At 46.2% G+C, this 16,444-nt stretch overlaps 1 protein-coding gene across 1 annotated transcript in view; it reads right to left on the bottom strand.

The window, feature by feature from the left end:
- The window catches only part of TENM4 (teneurin transmembrane protein 4), an 858,900-nt gene that overhangs the window by 25,488 nt on the left and 816,968 nt on the right, over nt 1-16,444 (bottom strand). Inside the window, exon 29 of the mRNA XM_010853253.1 lies at nt 4,826-4,998. Within this exon, the coding sequence (XP_010851555.1) occupies nt 4,826-4,998 (173 nt within the window). The remainder of the gene's footprint in view (nt 1-4,825; nt 4,999-16,444) is intronic.

The following is a 16,444-nucleotide window of genomic DNA, read 5'->3' as shown; positions in this document are numbered from 1 at the left end:
TTAAAGCTCAACATTCAGAAAATGAAGATCATGGCATCTGCTCCCATCACTTCATGGGAAATAGATGGGGAAACAGTGGAAACAGTGTCAGACTTTATTTTTGGGGGCTCCAAAATCACTACAGATGGTGACTGCAGCCATGAAATTAAAAGAGGCTTACTCCTTGGAAGGAAAGTTATGACCAACCTAGATAGCATATCTAAAAGCAGAGACATTACTTTGCCAACAAAGGTCTGTCTAGTCAAGGCTATGGTTTTTCCTGTGGTCATGTATGGATGTGGGAGTTGGACTGTGAAGAAGGCTGAGCACCGAAGAATTGATGCTTTTGAACTGTGGTGTTGGAGAAGACTCTTGAGGGTCCCTTGGACTGCAAGGAGATCCAACCAGTCCATGCTGAAGGAGATCAGCCCTGGGATTTCTTTGGAAGGAATGATGCTGAAGCTGAAACTCCAGTACTTTGGCCACCTCGTGTGAAGAGTTGATTCATTGGAAAAGACTCTGATGCTGGGAGGGATTGGGGGCAGGAGGAGAAGGGGATGACAGAGGATGAGATGGCTGGATGGCATCACTGACTCGATGGACATGAGTTGAGTGAACTCTGGGAGTTGGTGATGGACAGGGAGGCCTGGCGTGCTGCAATTCATGGGGTCGCAAAGAGTCGGACACGACTGAGCGACTGAACTGAACTGAACTGAATGGTTGCACAACTTTGTACATATACTGAAAACCACTGAATTATACTCTTTAATAGTATGTTACAATAATATGTAATAGAATTATATATTTATTAAAAATATACTTTTTGGATAAATCAATGTCTTCACTTTGGGTTATTTAATCAAAATTGACTCCTATAAGTAGGAGTCCTAGGGCAAAGGTTTGAACATTTTTAAGGCCTTCCCACTATGGTAACAACACTCTTTACAATAAGGTGAAAAATAGCTCCAATATGTAAATCAGTGACAGAATGCCAAATATATATGTTTTAAATCACTGTCATGTATATACATATATGACACATATAAGTATATATATGACAATGAATTAAAAGTAGACTTAATTTTGAAATTTTAAACCTGATTTTTAATTAGGATCTTTAGCTAATAGAACCGTCTGGAGAAAAAGTAAATTTCAGTTGTAAAATGCACACTGTGTTCTTTTCTAAAAATGGAAAAACCTGAGTTTTTACTGCAGTCACCTTCCTCTTGCCCATGGTCAGCTGCTGCTTCTGTCTGCACTGCCCCTCTGTTTAATAAATGCGAGCCCGAGCCCTTCCTTCAAGGCTCTGTATAAACGTCATCTCTTCCCAGAAGCTTCCCTTGTTCCTCCTTAGCCTCTTTCCAGGTCTCAACAGTGGTCCTGCAGCTAGTGGTGCAGAGGTTCACCACTCCGTGAGTGAATGAACTCTCAAACACTTCAGTGCAGTCGCTCAGTCGTGTCCGACTCTTTGCGACCCCATGGACTGCAGCACGCCAGGCCTCCCTGTCCTTCACCAACTCCCGAAGTTTACTCAAACTCATGCCCATTGAGTTGGTGATGCCATCCAACCATCTCATCCTTTGTAGTCCCCTTCTCCTCCCACCTTCAATCTTTCCCAGAATCAGGGGCTTTTCAAACTAGTCAGTTCTTTGCATCAGGTGGCCAAAGTATTGGAGTTTCAGCTTCAGCATCAGTCCTTCCAGTGAACACCCAGGACTGATGTCCTTTAGAATGGACTGGTTGGATCTCCTTGCAGTCCAAGGGACTCTCAAGAGTCTTCTCCAACACCACAGTTCAAAAGCATCAATTCTTCGGTGCTCAGCTTTCTTTATAGTCCAACTCTCACATCCATACGTGACCACTGGAAAAACCATAGCCCTGACTAGACGGAGTTTGCTGGCAAAGTAACGTCTCTGCTTTGGAATCTGCTGTCTAGGTTGGTCATGACCCAGTGGACAGTGAAACGCACTAGCACAGAGACTGAGGGCACAGACTTTGGGCCAGACCTCCTGGACTCAAGCCCTACCTCTGCTGCTCTCTTCCTGCAAGACCTTGGGCAAATTCCTTAGGCTTTCAGGCCTCTGTTTCTTTATCTGTACATTAGGGATAACAGCTGTACTGTTAGCTCTCGGGATTAAGTGGGAGGATGACCATGAAGATCTGAGAAGACCGCTCAGCCTCTCGCGTGAGTCACGTAAATGTCAGTGACCACCAGCTGCGTGTGCCGGGCGCTGTGCTGGTCACTGTCACGTCTATCTTTCGTCATCTTTCCTCCATCTCCTCTGACCCATTTCACATACTTGTCAGAGTGAACTGTAGTACCAGTATGGTCCTTCCATAGCCCCCCCTTTGCCTGCGGATTCATGCTTAAGAGAATGTATCCTAGAGCCTATTTGTCTGGGTCCAAATACCTACTAGTTGTATGACTTTGGATAAGCCACTTAACCTCTCAATGCCTCATTATCTTCATTTGGAAAAATGGAGATATTAATCATACCTCAGAGGGTTGTTGCGAGGATTTAAAAAGGATGATGAATATAAAATACTAAAAATATACTTCACACAGAATAAGTGCTCAAAACGTTAGCTCTCGTTGTTATTATTGCATGTGCTCAGTAAACATTTGCTGGATCAGACCAGATATACCCTGGGCTGTGTCAAGCAATGAGGATACAGTGGTTTCTGCAGGGAACCCTCACTGAATCTTTCCTGTGAGAATGGCATCAGATTGGCCTCTCTCCCTCCCACTCCCTCCCTACACCATCTTTCTCCCCTTCTCTCTCCCACACACGCAGAATTCTAAAATGTGCCTCAAACTTGCCATGCATTATTCACTGACAATCTGTATTTTACTCCCTTTGAACAGTGAAAGCCTGTGTCAATTTATCTTTTAAAGCTGTTCCTTGCTGAATCCACATATGTCCATTAATGGTGCCTGCGGATGGAACAGCATCTGCAGAGGCCCCATCTCAAACGATTCCTGTTTAATGTGAGCTGTGACTTCCCAAGGCTGCCGCTCATTAGAAGCTGCTTCTTATTTCTTCCCATAGTTCAGACATAAGATGAAACCGAACGAGCTTTTTTGACAAAGACTCTACTGAAGCAGCTGCAAAACCAAGCATCTGAACCTGGTATGAAATGAGGAAAGAGAGCTTGGCCGAGGTACCAAAGAGGATAAAGAGGTATCAGCTTTCCTGGTTTCCGAGATGGACTTTTCACATTTTAAGGTTTCTGAAATTGGAATGTGTCTTAAGTCCTCGTATGGATTTTGAGCAGTGCGTCTCCCGACCCCCTCCACCTGGAAAGTTGTTATTAAATTGATGGTACATTTTAAAACTGAAGAGATGTGTCACCTTTGAATTTTTAAAAGTTGTCTAAATATTAGAAGGCTTGCGTTAACTTTTGAGAAAAACGCTGCAAGCCGGCTTAGACGTATGGAGCAAAAGAGGCAATTCTTAATCATGGGGAAGAAAACAGGTTTGAAGGATAAGATGTTTGTGTGTCATCAGCTGCCCTCTCTTCCTTGGTCGGCCAGAACCCTGGCTGGCTAGGAACTGCTACCTTTTCTCGGAAATAACCCAGTTGGCGCATAAATACCTAGGGTCTGTCCCAACCCATTGCTAAAGGTGCTTGGTGGAGAAGGAATTCCAGGGCTTGATTTCTCTTTCTTTGATTGAAAACTGATATTGTTCCTTGAGTTTTGTTAAAGGCATAGGACTACAGTTGGCGTAAAATGGTTGTGGAAATACATGGTCCTTCTCTTACGGTAAATCAAAGTGCCTGTTAATTAATTAATCCAACAAGTACTTCCCAAGCAGTACTATGTGCTGGCCCATGCCAGTCCCTCTGCTTGTTGTCTGAAGAAACTGTCTGAGCAACCCTAGGAAGCAGGACTTGTAATTCAGCCCCATTTTCCAGACCCAGAAACTGAGGATCAGAGAAGAGTGACTCCACCCAGTCCACTCTGGAGCTGGCACAGCAGGTGCAGGGGCCCGGCGTGTCTGCCCTGGAACTGCAGGGCACCATCCACCATGGCTCTCGTTTGCCTTCTTTCCCCAGAGTAGAAACTTGAGGGCCACGGTGATGGGGTGGCAGTCAGGACTAGAATTCGGGGCTTTGACTCTCAGACCAAGACCCTTATTACGGCTTTGTGTCAAAGCTTTGGGGAGTACGCCAGGGAAAAACATCAAATAAGTCTTTCCCTAGTGACCCTTCTTTTCTTTCACGCTTACCAAGCCCAACAAAGCGACAAGCTCCACTTTGGGTCACCATGCCCCGTGAGAACAATTGTGGCAAACAATTCACAGCAAGGTTACTTCTTTGTGATTTATCTGAAGCTACAAGATCAACTCATATCAGGGTTTATTTGATGGACACAGAGCAGGGTCTCTTCTCCATAGAGTCCTAGATGAGGAACAAGGCACTCTCACCCGAGATTCAGGGAGGCCTTCTCCAAGGCCCAAATCCCTTTCATAATTAGGTGTAATTATTCTTGTCCTTTGTCCTCGCCAGGCACCAGAGTGAGAGTCAGTCTTTAATCTGGGAGCCACTGGAATGGCCAAATAGCGAGGTCACCTGGATTAGCAGCTAATGGATTGTCTACCCTTTGTTCTGCTGATAATGGGATGAGACAATGACTATTACTCTGAAGCTTGGGGGAGAGACTCTACAGGGCTCAGGCTGGTGTGTTTTGCAAATGAGGTGGTGATACAGTGAGAAAGCAGTTGTCACGCTTTTCTGTTCTGGGCAGCTGCAGCAGTAGCAGCTTGTTTCTCGTGTCATCCTTCTTCAAAGGGGGCCTCCCCACCCCACTGTCTCCAAGCCCCCAGGCCCCCGGCTGGCTTACCTTGCAGCAGCGTATAGAAGGCACCGGAGGCAGACAGGTTGGTGGTTATGGTGACGTCGTCCTTGCTGGAGGTCTCCACCTGGACGTGCACTGAGCTGTCTGTATCACTTCGGAAACTGCTCACCTGGCCGGTTGGGAAGGTCACATTTGTCAGGCGGCCAAAGCTGTCGTACCTGAAAACCGAGGAGTGGCTCTGAGTAACAGAGATATAATGGTGCCACTGCTGCAGCCTGGCATGTTCTACCTGATGGCATGGTTTTGCATGGTCTGCTTTTCTTTCTGCTCGGATACATTTCCAGGTCTCCAGCATCTCCTTGGACACAACTCCACCTTCTGATATTCAACTGCAGACAGACAATGTCTCTCTCTTGAGTCTTCCTTCCTAATTCTGTAGAGTGGAGATACCCTCCTCACCCTCCAGGATTCCTGTGAGCAATGTGTGGAAGTGCCCTGTTGCTATGAACTAATACTCACTCACTAAGAGCCAGATGATGGTGCCCTGCCAATGCAGGAGACCTAAGAGACGTGGGTTCAATCCCTGTTATCAGCAAGATCCCCTGGAGGAGGAAGTGGCAACCCATTCCAGTATTCTTGCCTGGAGAATCCCATGGATAGAGGAGCCTGGTGGGCTACATACAGTTCACAGGGGGCCACAAAGAGCTGGACATGACTTAGAACGTGCATGTGTGCACACACACACCACACCCACACACATACACACCCGAGATGGATGATCAGAGGCAAGGAGTCAAAGTGGATGCTTGAATACCTTCTCAAACCTCCACCCCCCGCCGCCCCTCTGCCAAGAACTGGTTAAACAGGTTTCTCCTGACCAGCACTGGAGACGGGGCTTCCTAGGAAGCCACAGAGCCTGGGAAAAGGGGACTTTGAGTTCAGACCAGGATTCTGCTGCCACAGAAGGGGGCTAGACAGATGGGTTCCCGTAGCCCCTTCACAACTGGATTTCACATCTGGCACCAAGCAGCGCTCAACACCCACAGCTTTGCTCTGGTGTGGTCTTTGTAAAGCATCACATGTGAATCTTAATTCTCTTTCCCATTCTCCTGAGGATAAAAGAAATAACCTAAAATTTTTCAACACCCACAATATGGCATTCAGATATGGTGCTAGTGCTTTTCATACATTCTTTCCCTTTACCCTCACAACTAGTCTAAAAGACATATATTAACTCTTTTTTGGAGGACACTCAGAAAGTGAAGTCACTCGCTCCAGGTCACACAGCTAAGTGTGATAGAGCGAAATTCAAACTTAGATCTCTCTGCTTCCAAGCTGACCCTTGCTTCTCTGTCTTCAGAGTGTTTCCAGACCATCTGTTTGCAAGTGTCCACGGTGTGTGCTATCCTACCTGCTACACAGTGGCTGGCAGATGGCAGGGAGCTGGCTACTAACAGGTTTGAAGAGCCTTTCTGGACTTGCGTGTGAATGGGGATGGGTGTCTCAGGTGGTGCTAGCAGTAAAGAATCTGCCTGCCAATGCAGGAAGCACAGGTTCAATCCCTGGGTGGGGAAGCTCCCCTGGAGGAGGGCATGGCAACCCACTCCAGTGTTCTTGCCTGGAGAATTCCATGGACAGAGGAACCTGGCAGGCTACAGTCCGCTCTTTCTGTCCTCATGGCTGGCTGGTACTGATCACGGAATGATAACAGTCCCGGGCGCAGTCTGCCACAGAGGAGGTGTTGGTGAAGGTCTTTTGAGTGAATCATCCCAGTCCTCGACTCAAGACTGACTTTAGGGGGAGGGCCAAGGGGCTTTGGGAGAGCTGAATCTTTGGTGCTGAGGTCTGAGGAAGGCAAATGGATGCCCTTTCCATGACGGTAAGAAAAGCAGGGGTTGCAACCGTATACCTCAGGCCTGGGGGTGGTGAGGCAAGGCTGTGCGGATGTATCAGTCCTTTGGGTTCTAGGAGAGGCAGTTCCCTGGTGGCTCAGCTGTTAAAGAATCTGCCTGCAGTGCAGGAGATCTTGGTTCAATCTCTGGGTTGGGACAATCCCTGGGAGTAGGGAAAGGCTACCCACTCCAGTATTCCGGCCTAGAGAATTCCACAGACTGTACAATCCATGGGGTTGCAAAGAGTCGGACATGACTAAGCAACTTTCACTTTCAGAGGCAGTTAAAGGATTTGGAAAACTGTTTCCTGTCATGATTCTCTCATTTTTCTCTCTGTACCGAGTCAGGTTCTTGTAAGGGGAGGTCAGTCTGGCTCAGTGGGAAGCAGCGGTGAGGCCTGACCTGGAATGGAGGGTGAGAGGTGCAGAGTGCCCCTCAGAGTGGGGGAGGGCATGACTCTGAAAGACCACTGAGGGCGGTCTCGGGTTAAAGATCTGGGCTGTCTGTCTTAAGGCCTCTCTCTCCTGGAGGAGCTCACAGCTCTGCTCCTGTTAACTCTGGGAGAGGCTGGTGTGCTTTTTAGCCCTTTATGGCTGCTGGAAATTTGAACAGGAAGGAATTTCACAAAAATGTTTACAGCAGCTATCTCTGGGAGGTAGAATTACAGGGGGTTTTAGTTGCTTCTTTATATGCATTTTATAGTCTCAAGATTTTGAATAATTAACATGGATGATTTTCATCATTAGAAAAGTGCTGTGATGGGACTTCCCTGGTGGTGGTAAAGAATCTGCCTTGCAGTGCAGTGGATGTGGGTTCCATCCCTGGTTGGGGAGCTAAGACCCCATGTACCCAGGGGCGACTAAGCCCACGCGCCACAGCTACTGGGCCCGCCAGCTCTGCAACTAAGACCCCAGCCAAATACATATATTAAAAAACGAAGAAAAGAAAAGTGCTGTGACAAGGCAAGTATGCCTCATGAGCATGGTCACCTTGGGGAAGAGGACTTTTTTAATTGCTGGTAATTTTAGAAGTGTCTCATTTAGAGGACATCTGCCAATAACAACCTGTAGGCCAAATATCATTAGAGCATCCCAAATTTTTGAGCCCCAAATCAAGACTCCCCGCTAACTCCCCACCCCCCACCCCAACAAAAACCCCATTCTGTCCCTTTAACTGCAGTCTATGAATAAGCTGAGTGCTGTCAGATCCCCAGTCATCTTGGAAGGTAACAGGAAGATCCGTTTCAGTCTGACAGTTTCACGGGATGGGCATGCTGTTCTAGTCTGGTTCTTTGAACACCTATGATCCATGTACACACTCTTTATTAATCTAATTTCCTGGCCTAACTGGATAAAAAAGATTTTATTACACCATGCAAAATACTTAAAAAGGAGTTCTGGAGTCTTACAATTTTGACTTGACAGATTATTCACTGGACTTCCCTGGTGGCTCAGATGGTAAAGAATCTGCCTGCAATGCAGGAGACCTGGGTTTGATCCCTCAGTATGGAAGATCTCCGGGAGAAAGGTATGGCTACTCACTCCAGTATTCTTGCCTGGAGAATTTCATGTCACCTTGATGCTACTTCTGTCAAGGCCCTGCTCAAACGCCACCACTTCAGGTCTCCCCATCCATTCTTCTCCCAGTAATCCTCTGGAATGTGCCCTCTGCATCACAACAGCTGATGGACAACCTGTCTCCTGCTTTGGCCTTGGAGCGCCTGAGTTAGGACAGGATCATGAGGTCAGACAGTCAGGCTGGGAATCTGGATTCCAGCATCTGCCAGCCACTGGACCCTGGAGGACTGGCCTTCAGTTCATCTCAGCTTCCCTAACATGGGGACTGGGAGAGAGAAGATGATCAGCGGATGGTGGCTGAACAGATAAATGAATGTAGGACTGCACGTGCAAGGCCTCTTCCCTGCTTCTTCAGAGAAGAGAGACCATGATGCACTCACATGCCACTCCCTGCAGACCTACAGAGACCTGACACACAGTAGGTCCCTGATAAACATCTGCTGAATGCACAAATACGGAAACAACCACTTTCACTAAACGATACTTGAGCAATCTCCGTTGGCATCTCCCCAGAGTTTTAGCTTCCAAGCTAGAAAGAGGCTTTGCATAAAGGCAGACAATTGTAATTATTATCGAAGGTGGCCTGTAATACATAATTAAATTGAGCCTGAAGACGATACGATGAAAAGGCCGGATGCCGTCAAGATCTGGCTTTCTAGGAGATGGCCAAAAAGCAGTAATTTCCACTCCTCATATTTTCCATTAGAAGGACTGAATGTCTTAATTAAATGAACATCAAACAGCACAGCCCATTTATAGAATTTTCTTGTCTCTTATTCACTCATTTCACTGCTTTCTGGAGCTTGAGAAAGGCCACTGGCTCTCTCTGCCACCTGATCAATTCCTGTGATTATCCCATCCGAACGCCGCTGCTTCTGCCTCTGCGGGGAGGAGCTTGGGCTACCCATTCTCTGGACCTTGACCTTTGCCCTGTGGCCACCTCGGTGTCCCTTTCTCTTCCTGCTACCCAGTTGCTAAGGGAAAGGATGCGGGTGCTTCCCAGCAGGATGCTGGAGACAGGTCTCTATCTGCAGTACCTGGATTCCGACCGCATGAGGGACGACTTCTGGCCAATGGCTTAGATACATCTGTCGCAGCTTTACTTAAATTACTGGCCAATTTTCTTCCTATCACACGGGGACAGAAGGAACAGGTCCTTGTGGGAAGGTCCTTGGAGCCAGGTGGTTTAGGCTTTGAATCTAGGCTCTACACTTGCCAGCAATGCAACCCTAGAGGCAGGCACTCAGTTCTGTTCCCTTGTTAACCATCCAACCCCCACCACGAATGCTATTATTTCAGGCAGGTTATACAGCATAACCTTCGTGTGCCTCTGAATTCTCCTCTGTAAGACGTGGGTAATAATACCTGTCTCAGGGAGATACTGTGAAGATCAAACAAGATAACATATTTCAATGCCAGTTCCTTCCAGCGACTGCGGGACCCCATGAGATCACCCTCACTAGACTGTCAACTCCCTGAGGGAAGTGCCTTTGTTCAGTCACTGGTGTATCCCTAGCACTTAGGGGAGTGCCTGGCATAGAGTTCAGTTCAGTCGCTCAGTTGTGTCTGACTCTTTGTGACTCCATGGACTGCAGCACGCCAGGCTTCCCTGTCCATCACCAACTCTTGGAGCTTGATCAACCTTATGTCCATCAAGTCAATGATACCATCCAACCATCTCATCCTCTGTTGTCCCCTTCTCCTCCTGCCTTCAATCTTTCCCAGCATCAGGGTCTTTTTCAATGAGTCAGTTCTTTGCATCAGGTGGCCAAAGTATTGGAGTTTCAGCTTCAGCATCAGTCCTTCCAATGAACACTCAGGACAGATTTCCTTTAGGATGGACCGGTTGGATTTCAGTTCAAGAGACTCTCAAGAGTCTCTGCCAACACCACAGTTCAAAAGCATCAATCTTCAGTGCTCAGCTTTCTTTATAGTCCAACTCTCACATCCATACATGACCACTGGAAAAACCATAGCTTTGACTAGACGGACCTTTGTTGGCAAAGTAATGTCTTTGCTTTTCAATATGCTGTCTAGGTTGGTCATAGCTTTTCTTCCAAGGAGCAAGCATCTTTTAATTTCATGGCTGCAGTCAGCATCTGCAGTGATTTTGGAGCCCAAAAAGGTAAAGTCTGACACTGTCTCCACTGTTTCCCCATCTATTTCCCATGAAGTGATGGGACCAGATGCCATGATCTTCGTTTTCTGAATGTTGAGTTTTAAGAGGCTCTTTAGTTCTTCTTCACTTTCTGCCATAAGGGTGGTGTCATCTGCATATCTGGGGTTATTGATATTTCCAGCAATCTTGATTCCAGCTTGTGCTTCATCCAGCCCAACATTTCGCATAATGTACTCTGCATATAAGTTAAATAAGGAGGGTGACAATATACTCCTTTATGTACTCCTTTCCTGATTTGGGAGCCAGTCTAATGTTCCATGTCCAGTTCAAACTGTTGCTTCTTGACCTGCATACAGATTTCTCAGGAGGCATGTCAGGTGGTCTGGTACTACCATCTCTTGAAGAATTTTCCATAGACTAGATGCTCAATAATGTGAAGGAGTGAGTGTAGGTGGAATGATCTGCTCATTCTTTTTTTTCCTGCTTTTCCCAACTTTACCTTGAAGCCTATTCGTTCATACTTTCTGCCTTCCATTCCATTTGCTTCTGAACACGCTGAGTTCAAACTAGGCTTGGGGTGCTCGTGCTGACTGTTTTCTTTGCTGGGAATGCTCTTCCTTCTAACCTTGATAGGGCCAGTTCCTTTTATTACTCATGTTTTAGTTCAAATATTATTATTTCAGCAAGGCCTTCTCCGGTCACCCGTTCTGATGGGTCCTGCCATCTTGATCACATCAATCAGCAATCCGCAACCTTTTCAGCACGAGGGATCAGTTTCGTGGAAGACAGCTTTTCCACAGACTGGGGGCAGGGGATGGTTTCAGGATGGTTCAAGCATGTTACACAGATTGTGCACTTTATTTCTACTATTAATACATCAGCTCCGCCTCGGATCACTGGGCAATAGATCCTGGAGGTTGGGGACCCCTGCATTATCTTATTTTACTGTTTTCACCTCGCATCTTGTTTACCTGCTTACCTGTTTTTTGTCTCTTTTCCCACTAGAATATAAGCTCCACGAAGGCAGGGACCTTTTTTTGTATTCTTAGTGCCTGTTGCAGGACCCAGCATGTAAAAGGCACTCAGTACATATTTCTTGGATGAGTGAATGAATAGTAGATATTTTTGTTTTTTCAAGACCTAGGGTGAGAATAATTAAGCACTCCACCCCTGTTACCCCTCACCTTCTGTAGGAAGGGAAAGTTCACTAATATTCATATAGTACATTTTAGGTATGGAGCACTGTGCTCACAGCCATCTTTGGAGGTGAACATGATTATCATCATTTCACAACCAATGAAACTGAGGCTCAGAAAGATAAATAACTTGCTTAAGATCACATGGCTAATAGAGGCATATAGACTGTGTCAGGTCTGATCTTAAAGCCTGTGTTCTGTCATCAAGCTTCCTGGAAAGATGGTGCCGTTACAAATCAAAACCTTTGTGTTCAACTCTGGTAAAGAAAAGACTGCACTTGGAACTCTGAAGTGGGTAAAGAAGAGGGACAGCTTTCTCTTCGAGACGCTTTTCTTTGCTTCCATTACAGCTGATTCTACAGTGATGCTCAGCCCCCACCTGGGGGGTGTGATGGAGACAGCTAGGTGATCGGTTTCTCACTATTTCCCCCCACCGGCTTTTCTTCACTTGTTTTTCCAAAGCATCTTTGGATTACAGAGAATGAACACACACAGAAGATTCATAGAGTGGTTGCAAACTTGGCTCAGAAGAGGACCACTAGAAGCTATCTTCACACATACTGCAAGCGTTTCTTCTTCGCACTCGATACTTCACACCTTGATCCACTTCACTACACGCGCTTGGTGAGGAAAATGTCACACTGCCTTTCTGAGAGTAAACTTTTTGCTGATTGGGCACTTTTTAGTTGGAAAATAAAGATTTGATTTTTTAGGGCTTTCATCTATGATTGTTCCAAACACCACCATCATCAACAAGAGGAAATGGCCACTGTATTCTCTGTGAATAATTACAGTTCACAGCCCATGCACACCAACAGATCCCTTGACCTTAGGTCTCTGTAACAGAGCCGCATCTCTAAACAGTAGCTACTCCAAAACTGCAGCAGAGGCAGGCTCCTTGTTGGCTCTGCAATAAAAATTTGTCTTTGCTGCCCATTTCCCATAGAATTAACTCCCAACAATGAATTGTAGCCTTCAGCATTTCTAAGAGCTGGCCCACCCTACCTCTGTAGGTCTGAGCTCTCATTGATGTTATATTCGAGGCCATGCATCTGCTAGAAAGTTCTTAGGTAGATCTGGGATTGAACGCTGTCTGCTCTGCCATTCCCTCCTCAGATTCATTTTCTACCCTTCCCTGTGCCCTGACAGGCTGACCTCTGCAGACTGCATCCCTGGGGCCTCCCTTGCGGGCTTGCTTCTGGTTGGGTATAGCCAATGGTAGGCAGTGGTGAGAGACTGCAGGTCAAGAGGAGAAGTTTTCCCTACTCTCTCTCTCTCTTGGTCCTGTATTTCTAATAATGGGTGCATCCACCCCGAATTACAGCTCCTACCAGACGCCTTCTACACGGCTGCAACTCCCACTGGGCTTTAGTAACAATATCTTGTTACTTCCCTGCCTTGCCCTTCAGCCCGAGGGTTGGTAATGGTTGTTCAGTATGTTTAGTGCCTGGGTGCCTCACCGTCCTTCCTTGGTTCCCTTATTCTTGCCTGTACCTCTACACCATTTTTTCATTGGAAAGATGTTTTCTTTGCAGGATATAGAAATCTGAGTTGACAGATTTCTTCTTTCTTTTAGCATTTCTGTTTGCTGCTGCTACTGCTAAGTCGCTTCAGTCCTGTCCGACTCTGTGCGACCCCATAGACGGAAGCCCACAAAGCTCTGCCGTCCCTGGGATTCTCCAGGCAAGACCACTGGAGTGGGTTGCCATTTCCTTCTGTTTTCTAGTTTATATGTATTTCTCTTTCCAAATTTCTTCTTCTGATGAGAAGTCTGCTATGATTCTTATCTTTGCTCCTTTGTAAAAAAAAAAAAAAGCCCTGTATGGCACTGCTTTCGGGATTCTCTTTTTCTTTTGTATTCAGCAGTTTGAATATGATATGCATAGGTATCTGTGGGTATGTATGTACTCATTTTGCTTGGTGTTTTCTGAGATTCTGGGTCTCCGGTTTTGGTGTCTAATTACATATGGATAGTTCTCAACCACTATTTCCTCAAATGTTTCTCCTGCCTTGCTCTTTCTGTCTTCTTCTGGAATTTCAATTAAATGTATACTAGAGCGGTTGATGTCCCCCAGTTCTTAGATGCCCTATTCTATATTCTTTCTTCTTTTCCTCTTTGTGTTTCAGGTTGGATAATTTCTATTGATCTATCTACTTTCCTCAGCTATCTCAACTTTACTGACATAAAAGACAATTTTCACCTCTATGTTCTTCATTTCTTGCATTTCCAATTGATTCTCTCTTACAGTTTCCATTTCTCTGCTGAAATAGCCATCTGATCTTGCATGCTGTCCACCTTTTCCACCGCAGTATTTTATTTTAGCTGCCTGGCATGCAGGGTATTAGATCCCTGACCAGGGGTTGAACCTGGGCCCTTCATAGTGAGCATGAAGAGTCCTAGCCACTGGACAACCAGGGAATTCTCTACATAATCTTCCTTAAATTCCTGAGATACAGTTTCAACATCTGTGTCACATCTGAGTGTTCTTCTGACGATATCTTTGTCTCCTGGGAGAGTGCTGCTTTTTCTTGCCTTTTTGTAGATTCAGATGAAAGTGTGACATCTTGTGTAGCACAGTAGAGACTGAGGTAGTAGATTTTGGGTATGAGTTTTCTCCTGCTTGCACTTTAGTGAGAGAGTTTAAGTTAATTTAGTTAGGATTTGGGCTGGCTTTGAAATGTGTTACTTCTACGGCTAACCCTAATGCATCACAGGCTTTACATTCCTTCAGCAATATCTTGTATTTAGTGTGTGAAACTAGTTTGCCAGAGGGTTTTTTCCCCCAATGTGCCTACTCTATTCTCAGTTTTAGGTCCCATCTTTGTGCCCAGTCTTAGAAAGGGTCTCTTTTTAGGCTCCTGTATTCTTCTTATTGGAGAAGGCAATGGCACCCCACTCCAGTATTCTTGCCTGGAAAATCCCATGGGCGGAGGAGCCTGGTAGCTGCAGTCCATGGGGTCGCTAAGAGTTGGACACGACTAAGCAACTTCACTTGCACTTTGTACTTCTATGCATTGGAGAAGGAAATGGCAACCCACTCCAGTGTTCTTGCCTGGAGAATCCCAGGGACGGGGGAGCCTGGTGGGCTGCTGTCTATGGGGTCGCATAGAGTTGGACACGACTGAAACGACTTAGCAACAAATTCTTCTTATCTCCTTCCCAGTAGTATTCCACTTTTCATTGTTATGTTTAGCTTTTTAGCTAGCAGTGGTGGGTGGTAAGCTTGAGAGAACTGTCTTTTGTTCTCATTGAGCCTCAAACTTATATCAATATTTGCATGTATCCCTGAATCTCAGGAGTGTGGCCTCTTCAGTGCTCCTGCCCCCTTTGGGCTGTTCTTCTGGGCCCATTAAGTATTCCTGCTTCTCTTCCAGCAGTAGTTAGAATTTTTTTCCCCTTAGGGCCTAAGTACTAGCGTTCACTGTCCTCTCCACAGATTAAGGCTTTTGTTCCATATGGGAGATCAGGTGAGAAGGATCTGAGTGAAGCAGGTAGAAAGTTGCACCCCCTCCCTTAGCAGCTGCTGTACCCCTCCTCCAGGTCTACCACAAGGGATTATTTTCCTACTTTTTCTCTGTACTACCTGCTGGGGTTTGTGGAGAAAAGTTTTGGAGAATGTGGACTCTCCCAATTTCTGCAGCCTCCAAGGGCTACATACTCTCCTGCCAGGACACATTCAGTCTTCATAATTTCCCCAAGCTAAACGCTTTTTTTCCCCAGGGACTAGTTGCAACCCGGAGAAGGCAATGGCAAGCTACTCTAGTACTCTTGCCTAGAAAATCCTATGGATGGAGGAGCCTGGTGGGCTACAGTCCATGGGGTCGCTATGAGTCGGTCATGACTGAGCGACTTCACTTTCACTTTTCACTTTCATGCAATGGAGAAGGAAATGGCAACCCACTCCAGTGTTCTTGCCTGGAGAATCCCAGGGACGGCAGAGCCTAGTGGGCTGCTGTCTATGGGGTCACACAGAGTCGGACAAGACTGAAGAGACTAAGCAGCAGCAACAGCAGTTGCAACCACCCCAGGGAAGCTGGCACCCACATCTTGTCTCTGATGTGACACTCTGTAAAAGGCCTGTCCACTTGGCTGCCCTGTGACCTCCGAGAAGGAGTTCAAGGAAAACTCATGCATTTGCCATTTGTCTGGCTTATTTTCACTGTAAGGATAGGAACAATGCCTTTTCTGGCTCTTCTGTCCTCAAGCAAAAATGGGAAGCCAGGTCTCCTCACTGGAACCATTTGAACTGAATTCCGTGTCCTGCTAGGAGCACTGACAGTACTGTAGCTGCGATGGAAACCCAGCATTTTTCTCAGGACAGCATGTTTTTTTTTTTCCTTCCCTTCTTGATTTCCCTTCCCTCCCGAATGTAAATTTCACTCATAAAATAATTACTGAATACCTCCTAGTTGGCAAACCCCAAGCGTGTACAGAGAGGCATTAATTAGGGTCTCAGGGTAGAGAGCTTGAGCATAAGGGTGATGGGAGCTGTCACAGGGCTCTGAGTGCCACAGCCACTTGCCTTATGAAACTTACTCACGCCCATCTAATAAGCCAATTTTGGAACCTGCCTCCTTTTGTCAGGCCGTTTTCTTAGCCAGCAAATGCCACCAGCCCAGAAGCCCAAGTCTGAAATTAATGTTGCCACATGCTAGAGATGAAAGCATTACAGACCCCTTTTAGGTTTCCGACCGGCAGATCTCTGGGTTGAGGGAAGAAAAGGATCCTCGATTCCCCAGAATTATAAACACTTTAAGTCAAGCTGCTTGCTCTGACACGTGAGATGTTTATGTTGGATGTATTAATCTGTTGAGAGGGTCGATAAAGCCAACTTAAAATTTGTTTCAGTAATAGCCTGTGTTATAGGCAAGCCTGGGCT

The sequence above is a fragment of the Bison bison genome, unplaced genomic scaffold, assembly GCF_000754665.1.
Source record: "Bison bison bison isolate TAMUID 2011002044 unplaced genomic scaffold, Bison_UMD1.0 scf7180017864324, whole genome shotgun sequence".
Taxonomy (NCBI): domain Eukaryota; kingdom Metazoa; phylum Chordata; class Mammalia; order Artiodactyla; family Bovidae; genus Bison; species Bison bison.
The sequence above is the reverse complement of the archived record's forward strand: the minus strand, read 5'-3'. Positions and strand labels throughout refer to the sequence as shown.